Raw genomic sequence first — 22108 nt, 5'->3', positions numbered from 1 at the left:
ATTCTCATAACTTGTAGACAGAAGAAGATTAAAATTAACACGATAAAAGCTATTGAAATGATTGCAAACGCCGGTACGCAAGTTAAAGAAAGCACTACAGCGACAAATACAGAATCTCATTACAACGTAATATTTTTTAGGTCACTGGCATTTCATTGTAATGGAATTTTACCTGTATTTGCACTACAGGCACTATTGGGCACCCCACCTTTACCCACTCTGCAGACTCCGTATCCAGCCAGGCTGGAGGAGCCTGAGGAGTAAAATCTGAGGCAGCGGTGGAGCAGCAGCACGTGGGACAGAGGCAGAAGATTCCCGTTGTTCAAGTTGGCAGATAAAGTGGCTACATTCAAAGCCAAACTTGATTTATGGGGCCGACGAATGAACATTGCTAACGTTTGAAACATATCAAAAATCCCAGAGGTTGTTAAAGATACCAAGCACGGGGCCTTCTTTCTCCCAGATGGTGTATTATCACCTATCTCAGCTTTCAATTGAGTTTGAGCATTATTCCCAACCGCAAAAGACCCCCAAAATGGGAAGGAATGGATCCGTACCCCATTTATGAATAAGCCAGGTGAATCAACTTTGTGCTTAAAGAGGATCAACTGCTTGAGGTTGCAAATGATGGTGGCCTTAAAAGTATGTTTGAGACAACTTCAAATCTCCATATGTTTGGGTTAAAGTAAAGGTGGAATATCCTAAAGTTGCCACAAAAGCACTGAAAAGTCTGCTTCCATTTCCAATATCCTATCTTTGTTAGGCAGCGTTTTCTGCAGTGGCAGCAACCAAAATGAGATTACGGAGTAGACTGAACATAAGCAACACACTTCGCGTGTCACCGTCTTCCATCGTCCCCAGATGGGATCGTCTGGTTGCAGGAAAACAAGCTCAGGGCTCCCACTGATTCTACATTATGGTAAGTTTCATAATTTCTATTACGATATTATAACTTAATAATAATAGAAATGTAATGTAAATTGTGTATAAAACTGCCCTACGAACCCGCCCTGAATCCTTCCCCCCACCCTACCGGTCCCTGGAAAAATTTGCTTCTAGTAAAGCGGTCCTTGGTGTCAAAAAGATTGGGGACCACTGCTGTAGAGAGTGCTGCTGCCCCATAGGTCCAGCATCCAGGGTTAGAATCTCACTCCCAGTCACAGTCTGTGCAGAGTCTGAACATTCCACCAGTGCCAGCAAAGGTCTCTCTTTGGGTTACAGTGTTTGTTTCTGAAACACCCTAAATTCTAAATTGCTACCATGTTGAGTGTGGGTATCTGTGTGCGTTGTTACTGCACCAGAGGTCAGAGTTAATTCCTGCCTTATGCCCAGTGTTGCTGGGATAGACTCTGCCCTCCCTACCACTTAACTCAGTAACAAAGGTTGGTGATAGTTAAGCTATTTTAAGACTCAATTGAACAAAAGTGGTGTGTATATACAGAGCATCATGTTAAATATAATTGGTAAACAAATAAGAGAAATAGGCAAGGGTAATAAAACTTGCAATACACTCACAAAACATTCAAATTACAGGATGCAAATAAGAAAGGAGAATGCATTACGGTAATCAATATTTACTCTGCATTAGCTCCACTGTATCTCTTGACTGCATATGAATATAGGTTTCTGTATTAAATACGTAAAAAGACATACAGTACTTCTGCGCTTCATGGCAACAGTAAATATAAACAGTTCTGGCTATAACAAACACACTCTAAATTGGAAGATGAATTAAAACCTTAGGAACTGCCTTTAGCATTACTCATTCATTTCATAAAATGTCTGCATCAAACATGACACCACTACACTGTACGTACCTTGAACTGACTTGCTCCAAATCCATAGTCTCCAACTTTGACGCTCAGGTCTGTTGTAAGATAGCAGCTCCTCAATGCCAGGTCACTTTGAACAGAAGGAAACAGAAGAAATGAGATCGGCAGTGGTCAAGGGTTGGAAAAAATGAAAGACAAAAAGGCAGAGCTGAAAAATAAACGAGTAATACCACGCCTTGCATAGTCCACATCCATATCCTGCTTAATGCATTTTTAACTCTGGTAATGGACTAGCAAGTAGAGGTTCCATTAAGAGGAAGACAATCTGCCTTTAAAAGGCTTTTAAATCACCAGCACTGAAAACAAATAACATACATAACCTGAATAATGTTTCACATTTGAATTTTTTGAAGATTCAACTGCTGGTCCTTACATTCACGCTTATGTGTTGTAATACTATTGAGTAAACTGTCAGATTACTGTACACACGCACACAACATTTCCCCAATGATTTTATTTATTAAGGATATATGAAGACATACAATGGAACTCCTATTGGCAGATGTGTATTTATTTTTTTTTTGTTTTTATTAAAACCATGACCATAAAAGGTTACATTTGTCCAATACTTTTCTAAGACTAAAAATATATTCCTTTAAATATGGTTTGCACACGTTTCAATTTGCCCAGGGAGCGTTTTTTTTTTTTTTTTTTTTTTTTAACAGAACAGACCCCCTGCCACCATTCCAGGCGAGCCACTCCTCAAAGTGGCACAGTCAGACAGCTGGGCAGAGGGCAGGCTATTCATCCACAAACGTTTTACAGAAAGTATTTACACGTACGTGGTGAGGATTTTTCAATTGCGGGGTAACATAATAAGTTTGTCTCGGAGGAGACCACTTTGCCAAAAAAAGTTACAAAAATGCAGTGACAGCAACACCTGGGAAAAGGTGAAGACAAATTTGAGAGTTTTCGCAAAACCTTAACGCAGAAATCATTGCTACAAGCGCTTACTGCACTATTACTGTATAGAGATAACTTTCTGATGACCCAATATACCATGAGTTAAGAAAAAAAGCTTACAAAACAATTTGAAAATCAAGCATAAATAAACATAACTGTGGTTATTTCCTAATAAACCTAACAGTTTGTTCTTTATTTCGCCTTATACAATTTCTGTATTAAGAATTAGTTAGTTGTCGCATACTCTCTTGGGGTCAGAGCTCTACAGCGTCCCTGGTGCAATTACAGGTTTAGGGCGTTGCTCAAGGGCCCAACAGAGTAAGATCTCTTTTGGCAGGAACTTGGATTCGAACCAGCAACCTTCCGGATATGAGTGCAGATCCTTAGCCTCAGAGCCACCACTCTGCCCTTTTATTATATTTTACTATGTACACCATACAAACACATAAACTCTCACAGAAGACTGCTGCTGACATCAGTCTATAGTTAAATCAATTAAAGCTCAACACAGATTCAGTCATATTACACTCATTCTGCGTGGGTACAGAGACATCTTACCCACAATGCATTGTGCAGTAGCAAAAATCACATGGAGAGATACCAGAGTTTCCTGCACTGTTTTATTTTGACATTCACTTGTCTAAAGTCCTCCTGCAGATGTACTTATCAAAAAAAAAAAAGATCTTTTAAAATACAGATCAATTTTAATGTATAATGATATAATAAATGTTCTATCCATTTTGAAACTGAACCTGCTTTCCTCCTTCTTAGCCACTACAGTGTTTTGACATGAAGGATATGAAAATAAATTACGTACAACTAGGAATGCTGGTATTATGGCACGTAAAAAGCAGAACTTACTGTACTAGCAGAGTACATATTCGCCAGTGTCATGAAAAAAAAGTGCACATTATAATAAATATCATTGTGCTCTGTATACAGTGCTGTAAAAAAATACTTTTTCCTGATTTCTTATTGTTTTTGCATGTTTGTCACACTTAAATGTTTCAGATCATCAAACAGATTTAAATATTAGACAAAGATAAACCAAGTAAACACAAAATGCAGTTTTTAAGTAATGATTTTTTTTATTAAGGAAAAAAAACTGTCCAAACCTACATGGCCCCATGTGAAAAAGTAATTCCCCCCTAAACCTAATAACTGGTTGTGCCAATCTTAGCAGCAACAACTGCAGTCAAGCATTTGCGATAACTGGCAATGAGTCTTTCGCTGTGGAGAATTTTTGGCCCAATCTACTTTGTAGAATTGTTTCAATTCAGCCACACTGGAGGATTTCCGAGCATGAACCGTTTTATTAAGGTCATGCCACAGCATCTCGATTGGATTCAAGTCCGGACTTTGACTAGGCTACTCCAAAACCTTCACTTTGTTTTTTTAAGCAATTCAGAGGTGGACTTGCTGGTGTGTTTTGGATCATTGTACTGCTGCAGAACCCAAGTGCGCTTCAGCTTGAGGTCACGAACTGATGGTCGGACATTCTCCTTCAGGATTTTTTTGATAGAGAGCAAAATTCATGGTTCCATCAAATGCTTTTTCACAGCACTGTATTTGACAATTCTGCTGTTACTACATACAGTATTATATATTTCACACCATCTAAATAAAATGGCGTCTTGCTCATTCAGTCTCTAATTTGTGTCTCTAGTTGTTAAATGTACAATTTCTATTCATCAAAATGCTTTTTTGCCCTATTTTAAACTGTACAGATATCCATAAAGCTTTTCATTTTCTTCTCACACATTGTCCTTGCTAGAGCTCAGGTAAACTGAATCTTTGATTTGAGACAGCTCGTTAATCAGCCTACACATAAAGCAGGTCATACGTTAGACTTAGTAATTACTAAAGGACTAAAAGTTGATATAAAGCAGGTCATTGATACGGGTCTTTCAGACCATTTTCTTCTACTTTTTAATATAGAAATAATGATAGAAAACACTCATGAGAAGCATATTGTTAAAAAACGCTTCTTTGACTCATCAGCAACTTTAAAACTTACAAACATTCTAACCAATCAGTCCGTTTATAGTGCCAACTATAATAGCGAGGAGAATGTAAATAGTAAGGTGGAAAGATTTAATACTAAAGTGAGGGCTGCTGTTGACATAGTTGCACCTGAAAAGACAGTTAAAAAATCTTCTAGCATTGTTATACCTTGGAAGACCCAAAGAGTGTCTGATTTAAAGAGAACATGCCGTAGAGCTGAGCGTAAATGGAGGAAGACTAAACTAACTATTGACTATGAGATATTAAAAGTTAAAATAACAGAATACAATAACACAGTCCGTCTTGAGAGGCGCTGCTATTTCTCTAAGCTTATAAATAACAATGCTAGTAATCCCAGAGTCTTATTTTCGACAATTGATCATCTGTTAAACCCAGGTAACTCAAAGGAATGCCTCCTAAGTACTTCCAGTAAAACCTGTGAGGCTATCGCTGTATTTTTCAATCAAAAAATTAATGATATTAGAAATAACATAGTATATCTCCCCAACACTAAGGATCCCCCGAAACCCCAGTACTCCATAATAAATAAATTAGAGTCTTTCACTAGGATAGATTTACCTGATTTGCATAAAATAATTTCTCAAATGAAACCATCCACCTGTGCCCTTGACCCAATACCAACAAATTTTTTCAAAGAAGTATCGGGTGTGCTTATTGATAATGTTCTTGACATAGTAAATTCGTCATTAGATACGGGGGTCTTCCCAGACTGTCTTAAGACTGCGGTAGTTAAACCCCTACTTAAGAAAAATAATCTCGACCCCTCTTCTCTTGAAAATTATAGACCCATCTCTAACCTGCCTTTCTTAAGTAAAATTCTAGAGAAGGCAGCCATTATGCAGTTAAATGAGCACCTCAATAAACATGCTATTCTTGATAAATTTCAGTCAGGTTTTAGAACAAATCACAGCACAGAAACTGCACTCGTTAAAGTAGTAAATGACTTGCGGGTAAATGCAGACAGAGGCCATTTATCTGTTCTCATCCTCTTAGATTTGAGTGCCGCATTTGACACTATTGATCATAATATTCTTAAGAATCGCCTTAGTCAATGGGTGGGCCTCTCTGGCAGTGTCTTAAACTGGTTTGAATCGTACCTGGCAGGGAGAAAATTCTTTGTTAGTTGTGGTAATTATAACTCAAAGACACATGATATTCTATATGGTGTTCCACAAGGCTCTATCCTGGGTCCGCTGCTCTTCTCAATCTACATGCTTCCATTAGGTCAGATTATCTCGGGACATAACGTGAGCTACCACAGCTATGCTGATGACACACAGCTGTATGTATCAATAGCACCTGATGACCCTAAATCTCTTGATTCGCTAACACAATGTCTAACCTGTATCTCAGAATGGATGAATAGTAACTTTCTCAAATTAAATAAAGAAAAAACCGAAATCTTAGTGATTGGCAATAATGGATACAGTGAGGCTATTAGAAATAAACTGGATGCATTAGGATTAAAAGTCAAATCGGAGGTAAAAAGCTTAGGGGTAACCGTTGATTGTAATCTGAATTTTAAATCGCATATTAATAAAATCACTAGGACAGCATTTTTTCACCTAAGGAACATAGCAAAAGTTAGACCTCTTATATCATCGAAAGATGCAGAGAAATTAGTTCATGCGTTTGTCTTTAGTCGACTAGATTACTGTAATGCACTCCTCTCAGGACTACCCAAAAAAGACATCAATCGTTTGCAGTTAGTGCAGAATGCAGCTGCTAGAATCCTTACCAGGAAAAGAAAATCCGAACACATTTCTCCAGTTTTGATGTCACTACACTGGTTACCTGTGTCATTCAGAATTGACTTTAAAATTCTGCTTATGGTTTTTAAAGCTTTAAATAATCTCGCCCCGTCTTATATATCGGAATGTCTGACACCTTATATTCCAAATCGCAACCTCAGATCCTCAACTGAGTGTCTCCTTAGAATTCCAAGAGCAAAACTTAAAAGAAGTGGTGAGGCGGCCTTCTGCTGTTATGCACCTAAAATCTGGAATAGCCTGCCAGTAGGAATTCGCCAGGCTAATACAGTGGAGCACTTTAAAAAACTACTGAAAACACATTACTTTAACATGGCCTTCTCATAACTTCACTGTAATTTAATCCTGACACTCTGTATATCCAATTCATTATAATAACCATTCAAAATCTGTACTAACCCCTACTCTCTCTTCTGTTTCCTTTTCCGGTGTCCTATTGGTGGTGGCTTGTGCCACCACCATCTACCCAAAGCACCATGATGTTCCAACAATGATGGATGGATTAAAAGCCAGAAGTCTGTATAACCATCAGCATCAAGTGACTCCGTGAGAACCCTAACTACAAAGAGGACTATTTCATTTATGTTAGGTAGAATGCCCAAAGGGGACTGGGCGGTCTCGTGGCCTGGAACCCCTACAGATTTTATTTTTTTCTCCAGCCTTCTGGAGTTTTTTTTTGTTTTTTCTGTCCACTCTGGCCATCGGACCTTACTCCTTCTTATGTTAACTAAGGTTGTCTTATTTTAATTTCTTATTTGTCTTTTATTCTTCTTTTCTTCATTATGTAAAGCACTTTGAGCTACTTTTTGTATGAAAATGTGCTATATAAATAAATGTTGTTGTTGTTGTTGTTGTTATCACAGCAGCAACTGGAGCGAGGAGGGGCAAAGTCCTGAAAGAAATATCAGGAGGCCGGCTACACCTAATTGAGAGTTGTAAATCGACCAGAGAGCAAAACGGAAAAGTCTACAAAGATAACATCCCAGACTGGAATTAAACAAGGTCACCATTACTGTGAAATGGTAAATATCCACTGCAGGACTCACACTCTAACACAACCTGTAAAAGCATCATACATATACTGCAGCTTCTTCTAAGTTCCACAAACCCTAACTGTTTTATAAATATTTCAACAGCTAGGAGGTGTCTCCCACCCCCAGTAATTTGACGTGAAAGACCCTAAGGGAGTGGTAACGCAATAGGAGTCCATCCAAGTAATGGTAAGTAACAGCTCTTCATTTTAAGACAAAGGATGCCAAACAGAAGGTTTTGGAACAGAGTCTCGCTCAGACATCACAACTATTCAGGTTTCTGCATACTAAAAAGCTGGAAAACCTTCAGGTGAAAAATATTTGCATAAAGCTGGGAGGAAACTAACAGTATACTTAAATGCTGAAGAAACAAACCATATAAAAGTTCAAACTGATAGGGAGAAAAAAAACAAAAAAACACACATACATTTCAACTTAGAGTCCGATCTGTAGTAGGTTATAGACCTTGGCTCAAAGTCTGACGACCACTTTGGAAATTTAGTTTACCCTAATTCTTTTATTCCAATTTTGGCACTCGCAGACGAACTTGGGGAAGCCCATCATGGCGCCTGTGGCCTGCTTACGTGAAATCCAGATGCTCTAGTGCACCCCTAGCAACAAAATCACTGATGCTGGAGCTATTCCCAGCATACTCAGACAGCATCAGGATGTTGTTACCAGAGATGAACACGTGACGTACGGAAAGCCAACAGGTCCAACTGGAACAGAGTGAGAAGGGGGTAGCGGGAAGAATCGAGGGAGGGAATCTGGCGGCGGACAGATGGTGTTTCAGTCATCCTACAGGCTGGGAGGAGAGAGATTGAGTTACGCCTTGGCATGAACACATTCTTTCATACTGATCCAATAGATAGCACTTGCACCAGAGCGCTGATTCAAGCTGTCCTTCTCAATTAGAGACAGCGTCTGTCAGAGATAAATGGATAGATATTTTAAAACTTCTATAGGGCCTGGATAACACATATATTATTGGAGAGGCACAGGAGATACCCCTGCCTTAAAAAGGCAAAATTTTAAAAGGCAGAGAAAGGTACACAATGTCTCATAAACTAAGTGCTCTACTGTAAAACTGTATATTTACTAATACTTTATATTTGTATAAATACACATATCATATTCATATATAAAATGACAGATGCAATCCGTAACATTGTCATTTTCTGATTTTAAATCTATTACCGTGAGGGGAAAAAAAAAGACAGTAATAAACTGCCTACGAGTTATAACTTGAATATCAAAAACAGCACCTGCAGGAACAAAGATATTTCACCACCATTTGAATATTCTGCTACAGAAAACTGGTCTGGCAAGCCGACAAAACAGTTTTCGTTGGGGGAAAAAAAAACGAGGCAGGTGCTTTAACTGCAAGTTTCACATTACTGGAATAATGTGGGATTCTGAAGCGGTTCTCTGATTGACAGCAGGAGGAATTTATTTTAAGCCATCATTTGGAACAAATCTGATGCACAAAAGAAAAATGAAAATCTGGCTTTGAACTTGAACTTGGCCTCAATTTGCCTTATCAGTGTTAGCTTCGACTGCCCAGTGACAGGCCACTGGAGTAAACATATATATGGAAAATATTGTGACATTGTCCATTTTCACTTCCAAGTTTTCTTTAATTTACAACATCCCTGAACAAGATTGACCCCTTTTGGGGTGAAGTCTCTCACTGCATGTGAGAATCAAAGTCTGTGGCTCAACAAAAATGAATCGCTCCATTTGAAAGAAACTTGGAGATGTTCCGGTCATCATAAAATGCTAGAAAGTCCTATGATTTAGGGCAAAATTGGCCAAGCGGGTCTTACTCTACAGAGATAATGATGTTGCCTTTTCTGTGCACATTTGTGCCCTATCACAGCTGCGGAAGAACGATATAAATTTTCCAACAAGGTTCCAACAAGGTTGGTCTAGATAGGTTTTTACTTTCCATTCCACCATAACACAATACTGGCCTGCAATATTTTACTGCTAAAATCACAGCTTTTATGTAGCGAAAGCCACTTTCTCGATACTTCAGGTTTTTATGGCTACTAGAGAATTCATAAAAAGTATTGAGGATATTTTTCATGAGAAAATACAGCTCCTTTAAATGATTTCATCCTAATTCTTAATCACCCTTAATGAAATTTTACCTGAGGCACTTGAAATGCAATTTTTGTCATGGAGATTACATGTAACCTGCCAGCTGAGATCAAATGGCATGATAACTGAAGCATGCCAGGGTCTCTAGAATGGTGTGTGTAAGAACGCAACTGACTGAATGAAAATGCCATCCACACATTGCAGTTTCACCACCCCTTCCCATGATACTTAAGTGACACTCTTTCTACTCGAGAAAAATGCTCATTTTATTGATTAATATGTGTAATGAGAGAGAGAGAGAGAGAGAGAGAGAGAGAGAGAGAGAGAGAGAGAGAGAGAGAGATAGATAGAGAGATAGATAGAGAGATAGATAGAGAGATAGAGAGAGAGATAGAGAGATAGAGAGATAGAGAGATAGAGAGATAGAGAGATAGATAGATAGATAGATAGATAGATAGATAGATAGATAGATAGATAGATAGATAGATAGATAGATAGATAGATAGATAGATAGATAGATAGATAGATAGATACTTTATTAATCCCAAGGGGAAATTCACATTATACATTTGTGAACAAGGTTACTTAAATGAGAAATAATTTAAAATAAAAAGCAACAACTAATCTACTCAAACCTACTTTTTACATCAAGTCAGTCAAAAGATGAATGATGGGAATCATATGTTAGTTTAGAATCCAAGCTGAATTACAAAGGAGGCCATTCCATTCACTTGGCATTCAGTCAGAGCCACGACAACAAAATTTGGCTTACCAATGCTGTATGAAAAGTTAAGATGATGCTGGACTTCAGTTTGAGCATCTTGATTAATAAAATTCATGTTTTTTTTTTTTACTTACGTTATTTTTGATTATCTATTTAATCCTTTCAGAAGTTAGTTTTGTAAAATTGAATAAGCAAATTCTAGGATCAGAGAAAATGCAGCTATATCTACCTCTTTTGTTATTAATCTTTAACAATAATTCTTCTTCAACCAAAAATGCAAGGAGCAACTATTTGACTTCTAATCATTGAAATTAAGAACTTCATATGCACTCGGCCCTTGTCACATCTGTAAATACTCAAAATGCTTTAGAAACGGCTGGTATTAACAACTAGCCTAATTAAATGCTCAATGAATACAGATAAATAATTAGGCACATTTTTTAAAATTACTTCATAATAAAAAAAGGCCTGAAACAGATGTCTAGTACTGTAGTCTTTAATTGAAAATGTCCAGTACGAGTATTAACACTTCCCATTGGCAAAGAGATTGCGTGGGGTGACAAGGACATACGAATAGGACACCAGCAGACATAGTTCAGCACAGTAAATCAACTCAACACTCCACAGGGTGCCAGGATAATTTCATTAGGGCCTCAAGAATGTCCTAGCGCCTTTTGAGCAGTAACACAGTAAAATCCAAATGTGAAACTATCCTTTTACACTAAAACTGCACACTCATCATATTAGGGCAACAGTTGACAAGTGACACTCCACTATCCATGAGAGCTGTGTAATTCAATACCCTCAGCCTTATTCTGAGTATGCAAAATAGCAGAATTTAGCTGAGCGGTGAAGATTACTTTACACCCATCTCCTGGCCTCACAGACATGGATATCTTGGGGTAAAAATTGGGAAAAAAAAGTTCTGTTGCGCTCAGCTGGCCTTATTTGGATGCATCTGCAAGTCATTTAAAAATGAACAAAGAAGTGTCTGAATTAATATAATGAGAAGGAAAAAAAAGAAATTGCTAATTAAGATCCACCTACAGTACATATGAAAGCCACATGTGGTACTAAAAATAAAGCACTGTGGATTCTCAGCAATCAAAGTGATCTTCTCTAAGAAAGTGCTTTATTCCAAACACAGGCTCTTCACAGAAGAGAAAAGAATAGGCAGACCTGTCAGTGGCCATGACTGCATATAATCAAGATACCAATACGTAAAGTCTAAAAGGTATTTTATTTCATAATGCGCGGTGCTACTGCTCCAGAAATCAGAGCTTGATTCCTTGACTGGTCAATGTTGGCATGGAGTTTTCACAATTTTCCTTTGTCCATGTGTACATTCCCCAGTTTTCTCAAACATCCCAAAGCTCCCTGTACAGCTGTCAACTGGTGACTCTGAAGTGGCAGAGAGTGAGAATGTTTAGCTACAGTATGAACATGAGCATGCCTAGTCCATGGCCCAAAAGGTTCAAGCTAACTTACTTGGACCATGTCTGAATAGAAGCAGATTCAGAAAATGGATGGATGTTACTTTAAATAAACATCTCCAAAACTCTTGTCCTTTGCTTTATTTCACTTTTAAAATTTGCCTCTGTAGATGTTCAGGTCAGATCAGGTCAGGTCAGGGAGCATGCACTGGTACAGCGCATTGCTGTAGCCAACACTCAATGAAAGAGCTCGGGATTCTGGTTGGCAATCCCCCAGGCAGACACATGGTTCAGTCCCACCCTCTTGAAATAACCATCTATCTGCCATAGCAAGGTGTTACGTGGGCGTCCCCTTGGCCTGGTCCAGCTGCTCAGGTCCTCAACAATGAAGATCCTGCGAGTCGGATTGCCCTTGGTTAATCGTGCCACATTGTCGTAGCGCAGTAACTGACGCTCCCTCACAATGCCAGTAATGTGCCTCATTCAGGACTCCGCGAGCAACACAAAGTCAGACCAGTGGTACCCAAGGATTCTCTGAAGAGGCACAGTACTGAAGGAGTCCAGTCTTCATCTCAGGTCACTGGATAGCATCCATGTCTCGCAATTATATAGCAAAACAGAAACCACCAGAACTCTAAAGATTTGGACCTTTGTCCTTTTGCAGAGATATCGGAAGCGCCACACACCCCTTTCCAGTGACCTCATGAACCCCCGTGCTCTCTGAATCCATCTACTGTCTTCATAGGAAGAGTCACCAGAGATATGAATGTCATTTCAGAGGCAAGTAAACCTCTCGACAAGGTCGACACTCTCTCTACAGACAGACACACTGCTGATGGCTGTGCCCAAGAGGTCATTAAAGGCCTGGATCTTGTTTTTTATTTTTTATCTAGGACACTCACAATAGATTGTAATGTAGATGTTGCTTCTGATAAATAAAACTCCAACTCTCCTCTACTCCAACACAAAACCTTCTCACCAGAAAAAATTCTAATTCTACTAAATTCTTTATGTTGTTAACAAAAAAAAGCGTTTTATTGCAACCAAATTTTGACAATCCTGCAGTGACCCACCCATAGTCTGTTTATATAACCTCATTTGCCACAGCTTACCTATGCACAAAGTTGTTTTTGTGTAGATGTGCAACACCAGCCGCAATCTCACACGCCATCCTCTGTAGCTGCAACAATTCACCGCTGCCATGAGTTCGTTCTTGCTGATTTAGGAGGTATCCTTTCAGGTCACCCTATTTGGGGTGAAGGGAGGTTGGAAGTGGTGAGAGACAGAAAAAGAGAAAAAAATTCAGCAAAGGTCCACGTAGGTAAGAATTAATTCAATTTGGACTAAAGCAAGCAAGCAGCTCTCACATTCTGTACAACAAGCTCTGGAAAATACAAATGTGATGTACTTAAAAACAATACTTTTTGTAGCAGTGTAGTAGTAATTAAGATTCCATTAACATTAATTTTGCAATACCAGCACATTTATAAGTCTTAAGAGTTGTACAAGCTTAGCATCAATTGTTTAGTCTTTCCGCAGACACTCTCTTCTGCTGAGTTTGATGAGGAGCACTTGACATAAAACTTCACTCCATTTAAGCAAATGGAGATTAAGAGGTGACATGACTGAAGTGCTTAAAATCATGAAAGGAATTTGTGCAGTGGATCTCAGCTGTTACTTTAAAATAAATTCTGCAACAAGAACAGGGGGTCAAGGTTGGAAGCTTGTTAACGGCAGATTTCACACACGTGTTAGAAAGTTTTTCTTCACGTAAAGAACTATAGACACGTGGAATAAATTCCTAAGTAATGTGGCGGAGGGCAGGACTTTAGGGACCTGCAGATCTCGACTTGATGCTAATCTTGGAATAAATAGGAAGGACGAGCTTGTTGGCCTAAATGGCCTATTCTCTTCAAAATTGTTCTAACATGACCTGGGCAACAAGAACAACATCCATAGATATTTACTTGAGGCTCAAGTAAAAGTTTTAAAAATATGTGGAAGAATTGGGACAACAGATAAGTAAATGTTCCTGCTGCAGTATCCTCTCATGTTTAATGTCATCTGATTTCTAATGAGGGCAGCAGAATCAATCAGTGAATTAATCTAACAGGTTATTACTGGCTGGATGGTTTCAAGAACACCTAAAGCAAAGACAAATCTCTACAGTCTGAAGTGCACTTGCAAGTGTGTTTTTAAAATTTTTTTAAGTTAAAGTACAAATTATGGGTGCACACGCTGATGATCGACTGTATTACATGGTACAAACAGGCCAAGATTGATTACTATTAGAATGTCACACACTTAGTGCACAATTGTCATACTGGGAACAAACTTTTATTTTCAATTAGCCATAAGCTAAAATGAATTGCAGTATCACTGCAGAGTGCAGTACATGCTGAATGCATACAAGTATTTCAGTTGGCATGGCCTATGGGTTCAGATCAGTTACTGTAGTGATTTTAACATTTTCTGACAGTGTAGAAAGTGACTGAAAAATGAAAGGCGATCTTGTTAATTCTAACAAACGGTACTTCACAAACATCACCAACATTAGCACTGCTGTTGCACTGCTTTCAATCCAACAGATACTGCATGACAAACATTAGCACTGCTTTTGGATATCATTTTTCATTCCAGCAGAAGGTGCACCACAAAAATTACCACTGTCGTTGCATTGCATTTTTCATTTTAACAGATGGTGTATCACAAGCATTAGCACTGCTTTCTTTCCAACAGATGGCGCATGACAAACATTAGCACTGTATTTGTGTTGCACTTTTCATTCCAACAAAGGGTGCATGACAAACATTAACACTGCTGTTGCATTGCAATTTCTATCCCAACAAATGTGCATCACAAACATTAGCACATCTTTTACAAATCCCATACCAAATGGCATATAATAGAGACACAGCAGCTGTACGGACACACAGATAAAGACACTTGTCTAAATTTCAGACTACTATAGTAACATACTCAAACCTGTTTCAACTAATGCAGGAATGTGGAGGGATTGGGTTAATACTGGCAGCATGAAGTGTAAATCAAGAACCAGCCCCATACAGTGCGCCTTCCCACTGCGGGGCCCACACACCCGCACTGAGGCAATATGAAATGATCAATTAACCTAACACGTATGTCTTTGGAGATGTGGGAGGAAAACAAGAGTACTAGATGAAGTATGTGATTCATCGCCAATTTCACAGTACATAGTTAGTTCATCTGTGTCTAAAATTGTTCCAAATTTTGTGAATTGCTTAGAGCAACAAAAAACATTAAAAAAAGAAAAAGAATTCTATATATTTTTACAGGCAAAATATTTCCATAGTTCTAAAACTTAAAGCACTGGTAGATGAAGAGACTCTCACAACTACACAGAGAATTAAACGGTGATGACTAAAGTATAAATCACCTTTTTCAGAAATGTTATAAATATAAAAAACTGATAATACACTAAAAAGATTAACTGTAAAGCATGCCAAGCATTGCAGGTGCCTTATCACTTGAGTTTTTTTTTTTTTTTTAAATGTTCTGAACTCAGGAAACAATTTATAAGGTCTAAGCATATAAAACAAGCTATAAACAAATCACTACAAAAATGAAATAAACAAAAGCTGAATAACTGGCTGGAGACAAAAGTATTTGGAACTCCTAATAAAGATGATCATTACCAATGACAACTTTAAAGGAGTATAAAGTTAAAGGTTAGTAGATTTTTACCCCAGGCAGAAGGATATTAAGTCCCCATTCCAATGCCATAATTTTTTTATCTTTATTTCTGGGCGCCACTTGTCTACCACAACTGAAAGTCTTAATCTAAATAAACATGAAGGGCTGATCCATACAAAATGAATGGAAACAAACGAACAAAACAAAAAAAAACCAAAAAAAAAAAAACCAAAGAGTCCCATTTATTGGCATACACGCTTATTTGGATTATGTAACTCACTCAAGGTCACAGTGAAGTGCCGGTGAGCTATGAACTGGCAACCTTTTGCTTAACCATCCAACACCTTAGCCACAATGCATACTTACTACTGGGTCAAAGTATAGCACTGAGATGTTGATTTTTTTTTTAAATTTTTATTTTTTATTTTTCCAGATGGACAACACACATTGGGGGGGGGAAACCTGTAAAGAGCTGTACCTTTAAAAAGGGAATGCTTAATTATGTTAGGATTACAGTTTAAAGGTTCACAGGTAATTTTAAAACTTTGCCACAAGGGGGCAACAGTACCATGTCTTACTTTTTTTTTTTGCTTCAGCACTTTAACAAGCAACACAAGACTCTGCTGTTATGTGAAGCCAAAGCTAATCTTGCACTCCATATGCAAGGCATGTCCTTTAAGCTAAATATGGCTCTATCGTTGACACTCATTTATCTCATTGCATGTTACCAATGAGCATTAAGAAATGCCCACTTGCAAATGTTACTGGCTACATTAGTAATGTGTTAAATTGTTATTTTAAAAAAAAAAAAAAAAAGGTACCGAACACAGGAGAAGCTTGTGAAACTGCAATTAAAAAAAAAAAAGTACATATATAATTTAGATTTTAAGGGAGGCTATTAGAACATGCAACACTGTCCATTTGTTTTCATTTCGTTAGAAAATAAGAAGCATCACTTTGGTAAAATAATTAACACCCAAGCTTCGTATATATTAGCATTCGAATATTGACTTTTTTTAGTAAATACTATTTTGTTACTTTTAAATGCCCTATTCTTTTGCTGAATAACTCAAAAGCAGCTTATTATATACTACAGTTTTGTGTCTGTAATACTTTATATTATACACACATAAATGCAGCTGTGGGCAAAAGCAGGTTTACAGTTGTGAGTACATGAAACACTGAGTTTGGTCTCGTATTATTATTTGTTTATTAATTATTGAATTGTCTTGTCTTATTATTGTTACTGTTTCGTATCTTTACTTAGCAAGCAGACTACCAGAATGTGTAAATAATGAAGGCCAGCAATTTGAGCACTTGCAAGATTGTACCTGTAAGTGCACTGTGCCATTGCGACATTCTTTTGAGTTAATAAAGTTATTGTAATAATTATAACCTGCATATGTTTTTCCATACAAACAACTGCAAACCTACTTTTGCCAAATCCAGAATACGTGCACACGTGTATTTAAAATAAAGTCTACTAACTCTCAACATATATTTATGTATAATATATATACACATATACCTGCATATTATATTATATATATATATGTGTATATATATATATATACACACACATACACATACATATATGTGTGTGTGTGTGTACATATATATGTATGTATGGTTATAATTATTATAATAGTTTTATTAACTCAAAAACTAAGAAAAAGACAGATAATACAAAAAAATAAATACAATAATTAACAAATAGATATTAATACAAGAACAAACTGTGCATTGTGTACTCACAACTGTAAACCTACTTTTGCCCTCCCGTTTATGCATAGATATATGTAATTATGTACACACATATTATAATATATACTGTATATATATATATATATATATATATATATTCATTCATTGCATTTGTAGTCTGTGTCACTATCTGATTGTATGGGTGGTTACCTACCAGGTAACGCTTGTGGTTGGAGCCCAGAATTAGGGCGAAACACGTGTCGCGTACTCTTTGCATTATTTGACAGTAAACTATTTCAACCATTCTATGATCTGCTTCTCGCAACTGAAATGAGGGCACCGTGTCGGATGTTAGCCGACTTGCTGACCAACCACAAGCGTTACCTGGTAGGTAACCACTCATACAATCAGATTGTGACACAGACTACGAATGCAATGAATGTAATTACCCCGATCTACATGCTGTCAAATGAATGAACCACACGCCGTGGCGCAACGTTAGAGGCTTTGCCTCTGGTGCTGACGTCCGAGGTTCAATTCCCCGAGAGGGGGGTGCAGTGAGTGTGTACGCCTGATGAGCCCAGAATTAGGGCAAAACACGTGTCGCGTACTCTTTGCATTATTTGACAGTAAACTATTTCAACCCTATATATATATATATATATATATATATATATATATATATATATATATATATATATATATATAGATAGATATAGGGCGGCACGGTGGCGCAGTGGCAGTGCTGCTGCCTTGCAGTTAGGAGACCTGGGTCCTCCCTGTGTGGAGTTTGCATGTTCTCCCTGTGTCTGCGTGGGTTTCCTCCGGGCGCTCCGGTTTCCTCCCACAGTGCAAAGACATGCAGGTTAGGTGGATTGGCGATTCTAAATTGGCCCTGGTGTGTGCTTGGTGTGTGAGTGTGTTTGTGTGTGTCCGGGATTGGTTCCTGCCTTGTGCCCTGTGTTGGCTGGGATTGGCTCCAGTAGACCCCCCCGTGATATACACACATACATACATATATACACACATACATACACACATACATACACACACTTATGCATACACATACTTAAACACACATGTACACTTATTTTGATATGTATTGCCAATAGACATATTGAATCCAAAGAGTGGAGTGCCAAGTTGAGTTCCTAACAGAAACAAATCTATCAAGACCTACTGAATCAAAATGCAAGCTCCTCAACGATCACTGTGTCAAAACGCTGGAACATCGGTGGTGCTCAGAAAGAACTGAAAGAACTGAGGGTGTGTGGAGAATGGCAAAGGGAACCTGTTGTGCATCTTACTTACAGTTTTGCTGCTCGGAGCAAGCAGGCTCTAGGTCAAGCCTGAACTGGGTACTTCAAATGATGGGTGGGGGTGGGTTAAGCAAGGAAATCCATGTGTCTGGGTGTCTAGGATCTGACATTTCCATGGAGCTTGAACAGTAAAAGTCAATGAACTATTGCTGATCTATCCTGCGCGAGCACCTTGAAGATTACTCTGCACTGCTGCCCTGCTTATCGACTCTACCATAATTCACTTGCATATACTCTCATTAGCTTATCACATACATGCTCATCTATGGTCTTTCTCTTTACACACAGCAGCCCCACCCCCACCTGGTTCGACTTCACTTCCAGGGTAAGCCACCACACACTCATTCCCTTTTTTGTTTTATGAGGGGGACTCCACTTCCGCAGGCACACCTGTCATGTCAGATGCCTGCTCTGTGCTTCAAGTGATGCAATACAGTGTGAGAGCTGGGCCCAAAGTTAGGACTTTCAGCCTTACGTCTGAAACCTTGGCATCATTTATCTCAAATGAAATGTTGGCATCTTAAGCAAAATACAGAGAGCTGATAAGGTAAATACAAGCTGAAGTTTAATTCCATGGTACAAAGGAATGGAAATGCATGAGCAAAATGCTTATCAGTGCTACTGCATCTGTTACATTTATGCTGAAGATTTGTGCCTTCAATGCAGACAAAATGAACTATACGCCTTAAGACTGCTAGCCATTTTTACTCTTGCAGCTTTAACGCAGAAAGCCGTTTCTGGATTTCAAGCCACACACAGCACAACACTGACCTGGCTTCTAAACATTAATTTGTAATCCCCAAGCCAGTTTTATAAGCCATCATCAAGTAAACACATAAAGAAGCATCTCTGGCTTGAACTATACAGCACTACAAATCTCGCAAAGCAAACTTGACAACAGACTTCCAAGATGCGAGGAGAAAGTAAGGAATGGCTGCCGTGACCGAAATAAGCGCCAGAGTGCTGAACGTGGGAGCATTTGGGAAACTGCTGAATGTGACATCGGCTAAGGCCGCTGAAAGGGATAGTCAGGGCTGGCTGGCATGGCAGCAGCACAACAGCCTCATTACACTACTGCAGTGAGCTAAAAATAGGTAAGGGCTTCCTTAAAGCTCCACTCCTTCACTCAGAGTACAGCTTTACATGAAACAAGATCTTCTCAGCTCAGCTATATTGAGAAATATCGACAAGCCCATTTTTGTGCCACCTTTTTGCTCTTGTGGAATGCTCAGCTCTTTATTGTTGAACTTGTTCGACAATCGCGTTAAGCTTGTGTGTTTCCAGATTAGCCAGGTTTTTAATGAAGCAATGATGTAAATATTCCATTAGTTATATTTACATGTATCTGTTTAGCAGAAGCTCCGAAGGGATTTACAAATCACAAGCTTAAAATTCACAAAGATAATAACCTGGCTACCCATGGTATACAAATAGAAAGAATCTTGAATAAGTCTGCAGTAAGTATTCTCAGAACTGATGGTTTTCACCTAACCATACACAGATTCTGTTTTTCTCACCTCTACTGCCAGCCACAAGGCCTCAAAGCTCATTACACATGTGATATGATATTGTATATAATCTTGTGACGCGAAATAATCTCTTTGCATTTGTCGTAGCTGTTCAAGCACAACCTAGAGTGCTGTGCACTGTATTAAAATAAACCGAACAAAATGTTCTTCATAAAATTTCAGAAGGTCTATGCCGGGCCTCACATATCCAAGAGTCTAATGCAACTGATGGCAAGCATGGATGAAATTCTGAAAGCCAATGCTCACGCCGCCACAGCTGCTTGGGGGGGGGGGGGGGGGGGGGGCGGGGGGGTTTGGGGCAGCCTGTCACTTCAGAGCCTGAAAACAGCTGCATGTGCTTTTCTATATTTGCACTGTTTTGAAGTTAACCAGCAGTGTTTACCTGCCACCAGTGGAAACTACAGCACCAAGTTTAAAGAAAAAACTATTTTCTGGACAATATTTAAAAGACACAAATTTAAACCCATGTGACTCAAACTGTCATTTTAGTAGCTCCAGTTCAGGCCTAAAGTCTAAAAAAAAAACACTACTGATTATACTACTTTTGGTATAAATAACTAATTCCACTTATTTATTAGATTCCAGAAAAGAGAAATTTTATGGCAGTTTGCCGTCTTCTCAATTGCTCCAAACCAACCAGGTAAGACCAAAAATTCATCATTCTGCTAATAATTTACCCGAGACTGAACAGGTTAGGAGGAAACTCTTAATATTTTCTATCTCTACTTGTGTGTAAGACTTGCAGAGCATGATGTGCAGACCTGAGCAGGATCACCCATCAGACAGAAACTGAAAATGACTGAAGGCCCGCCTAGGGGGCAGTAAAAAGCCATGCATGTCCAGAGTAAAATGAGATGGTGTCATTCACTAGCGTGACAGGTGCCTTGGAGCAGCATGTGCCAGTTGCCCTGAGATTGTTTAAATTGTAAGAAATGTAGGTTACAGCTGGCATGCAACATTTAAATATACGCTGCTAATAATCATTAATAAAACGATTACTAGGAGGCTGCAAATTTCTTGTATGCCTTTGAAGGCAAAATGTTCTCAAACGGGCGTCAGTGTTCCTTTTTCTGAATTGGATCAAATGCATAATTGAAAGCCCATTGGAGCTAATCTGAGGTTCAATACATTAAGTATGTAATTCAGATGGAAGCTGTGGTTTTGTTCCTCCACATCAACAACCAAACCACCATGACGGGATTCAAAATTCAAGGTCCAGGGTTTTAAACTGCAACCTAGTTTTCCTATAATTTAACCCTAACCCTTAGCATCCTTCCTTTAAATACTGACATTCTACATCTTGCATCAAAAACCTAATGGAAACACCTGCACACAAAAACAGAAAATTTTGGATTGTAATAACATGTAGCATGATGATGCAAGAGAAGTATGAACGGTGAGTCCCTGTGGCATGGAGCCCAGCAACAATATGCCATCTCATGTTAGAAACAGCCAGCAGCAAATCACTCAGGATGACACATTTTGCACCAACTAAACAATATTCTCTTTATCTATAAAGCTTTCAGATGAAGTCCTCCACCTGCATGCTGGGCTAAAAAAATGTCCAATCAATAATTTAAAATGTTTGTTTTTCTTTCTTTCTTTTTTTTTATAATACAACTATTTAGCTATTTAGATTAATGTTTGCAGATACAAGGTAAAGCCCAGAAAGAGGTCTTTAAGGTCAAATAAAACCTTGGCTAACTTAATTTAAACTTTGAGCACCTCAATGATTGCTTCCTTATAAGTCTACAAGCTAGCAGGACTTGCGTGATAGCATTCCTCAGCAAGTGAGGCAAGAGAGTACAGAAAGGGTCTGTATTTGCTGATATAGCAACAGTAATTAATGCAGCTGGATAACAGCTTTCCAGACTGAAACAGGTTCAGTAACTACAACCGCAAGAGTTGCAGAAACACTTGAAGAGGATTTTAAGGTCTTCTGATGAGCCAGAACTTTTTAAAGAGACACAGCTCATCAGAATAGGAGCTCATGCTGGGAGTTACTTGTTGACTGAATGATCTGGGGCTGCAATTAAAAACTTGCACAACACATGTGTATAAAAT

At 38.5% G+C, this 22108-nt stretch overlaps 1 protein-coding gene across 1 annotated transcript in view; it reads right to left on the bottom strand.

Annotated features, from left to right (window-relative positions):
* Window positions 1-22108, bottom strand: part of lmtk2 (lemur tyrosine kinase 2) — a 172374-nt gene that overhangs the window by 29244 nt on the left and 121022 nt on the right. Inside the window, exons 7-8 of the mRNA XM_028814218.2 lie at window positions 12933-13066; window positions 1818-1902 (exon numbers count right to left, since the gene is read on the bottom strand). Coding sequence (XP_028670051.2) covers window positions 1818-1902; window positions 12933-13066 — 219 coding nt within the window. The remainder of the gene's footprint in view (window positions 1-1817; window positions 1903-12932; window positions 13067-22108) is intronic.

The sequence above is a fragment of the Erpetoichthys calabaricus genome, chromosome 11 (assembly GCF_900747795.2).
Source record: "Erpetoichthys calabaricus chromosome 11, fErpCal1.3, whole genome shotgun sequence".
Lineage (NCBI taxonomy): Eukaryota > Metazoa > Chordata > Cladistia > Polypteriformes > Polypteridae > Erpetoichthys > Erpetoichthys calabaricus.
This window is presented reverse-complemented; position numbering and strand designations above follow the sequence as displayed.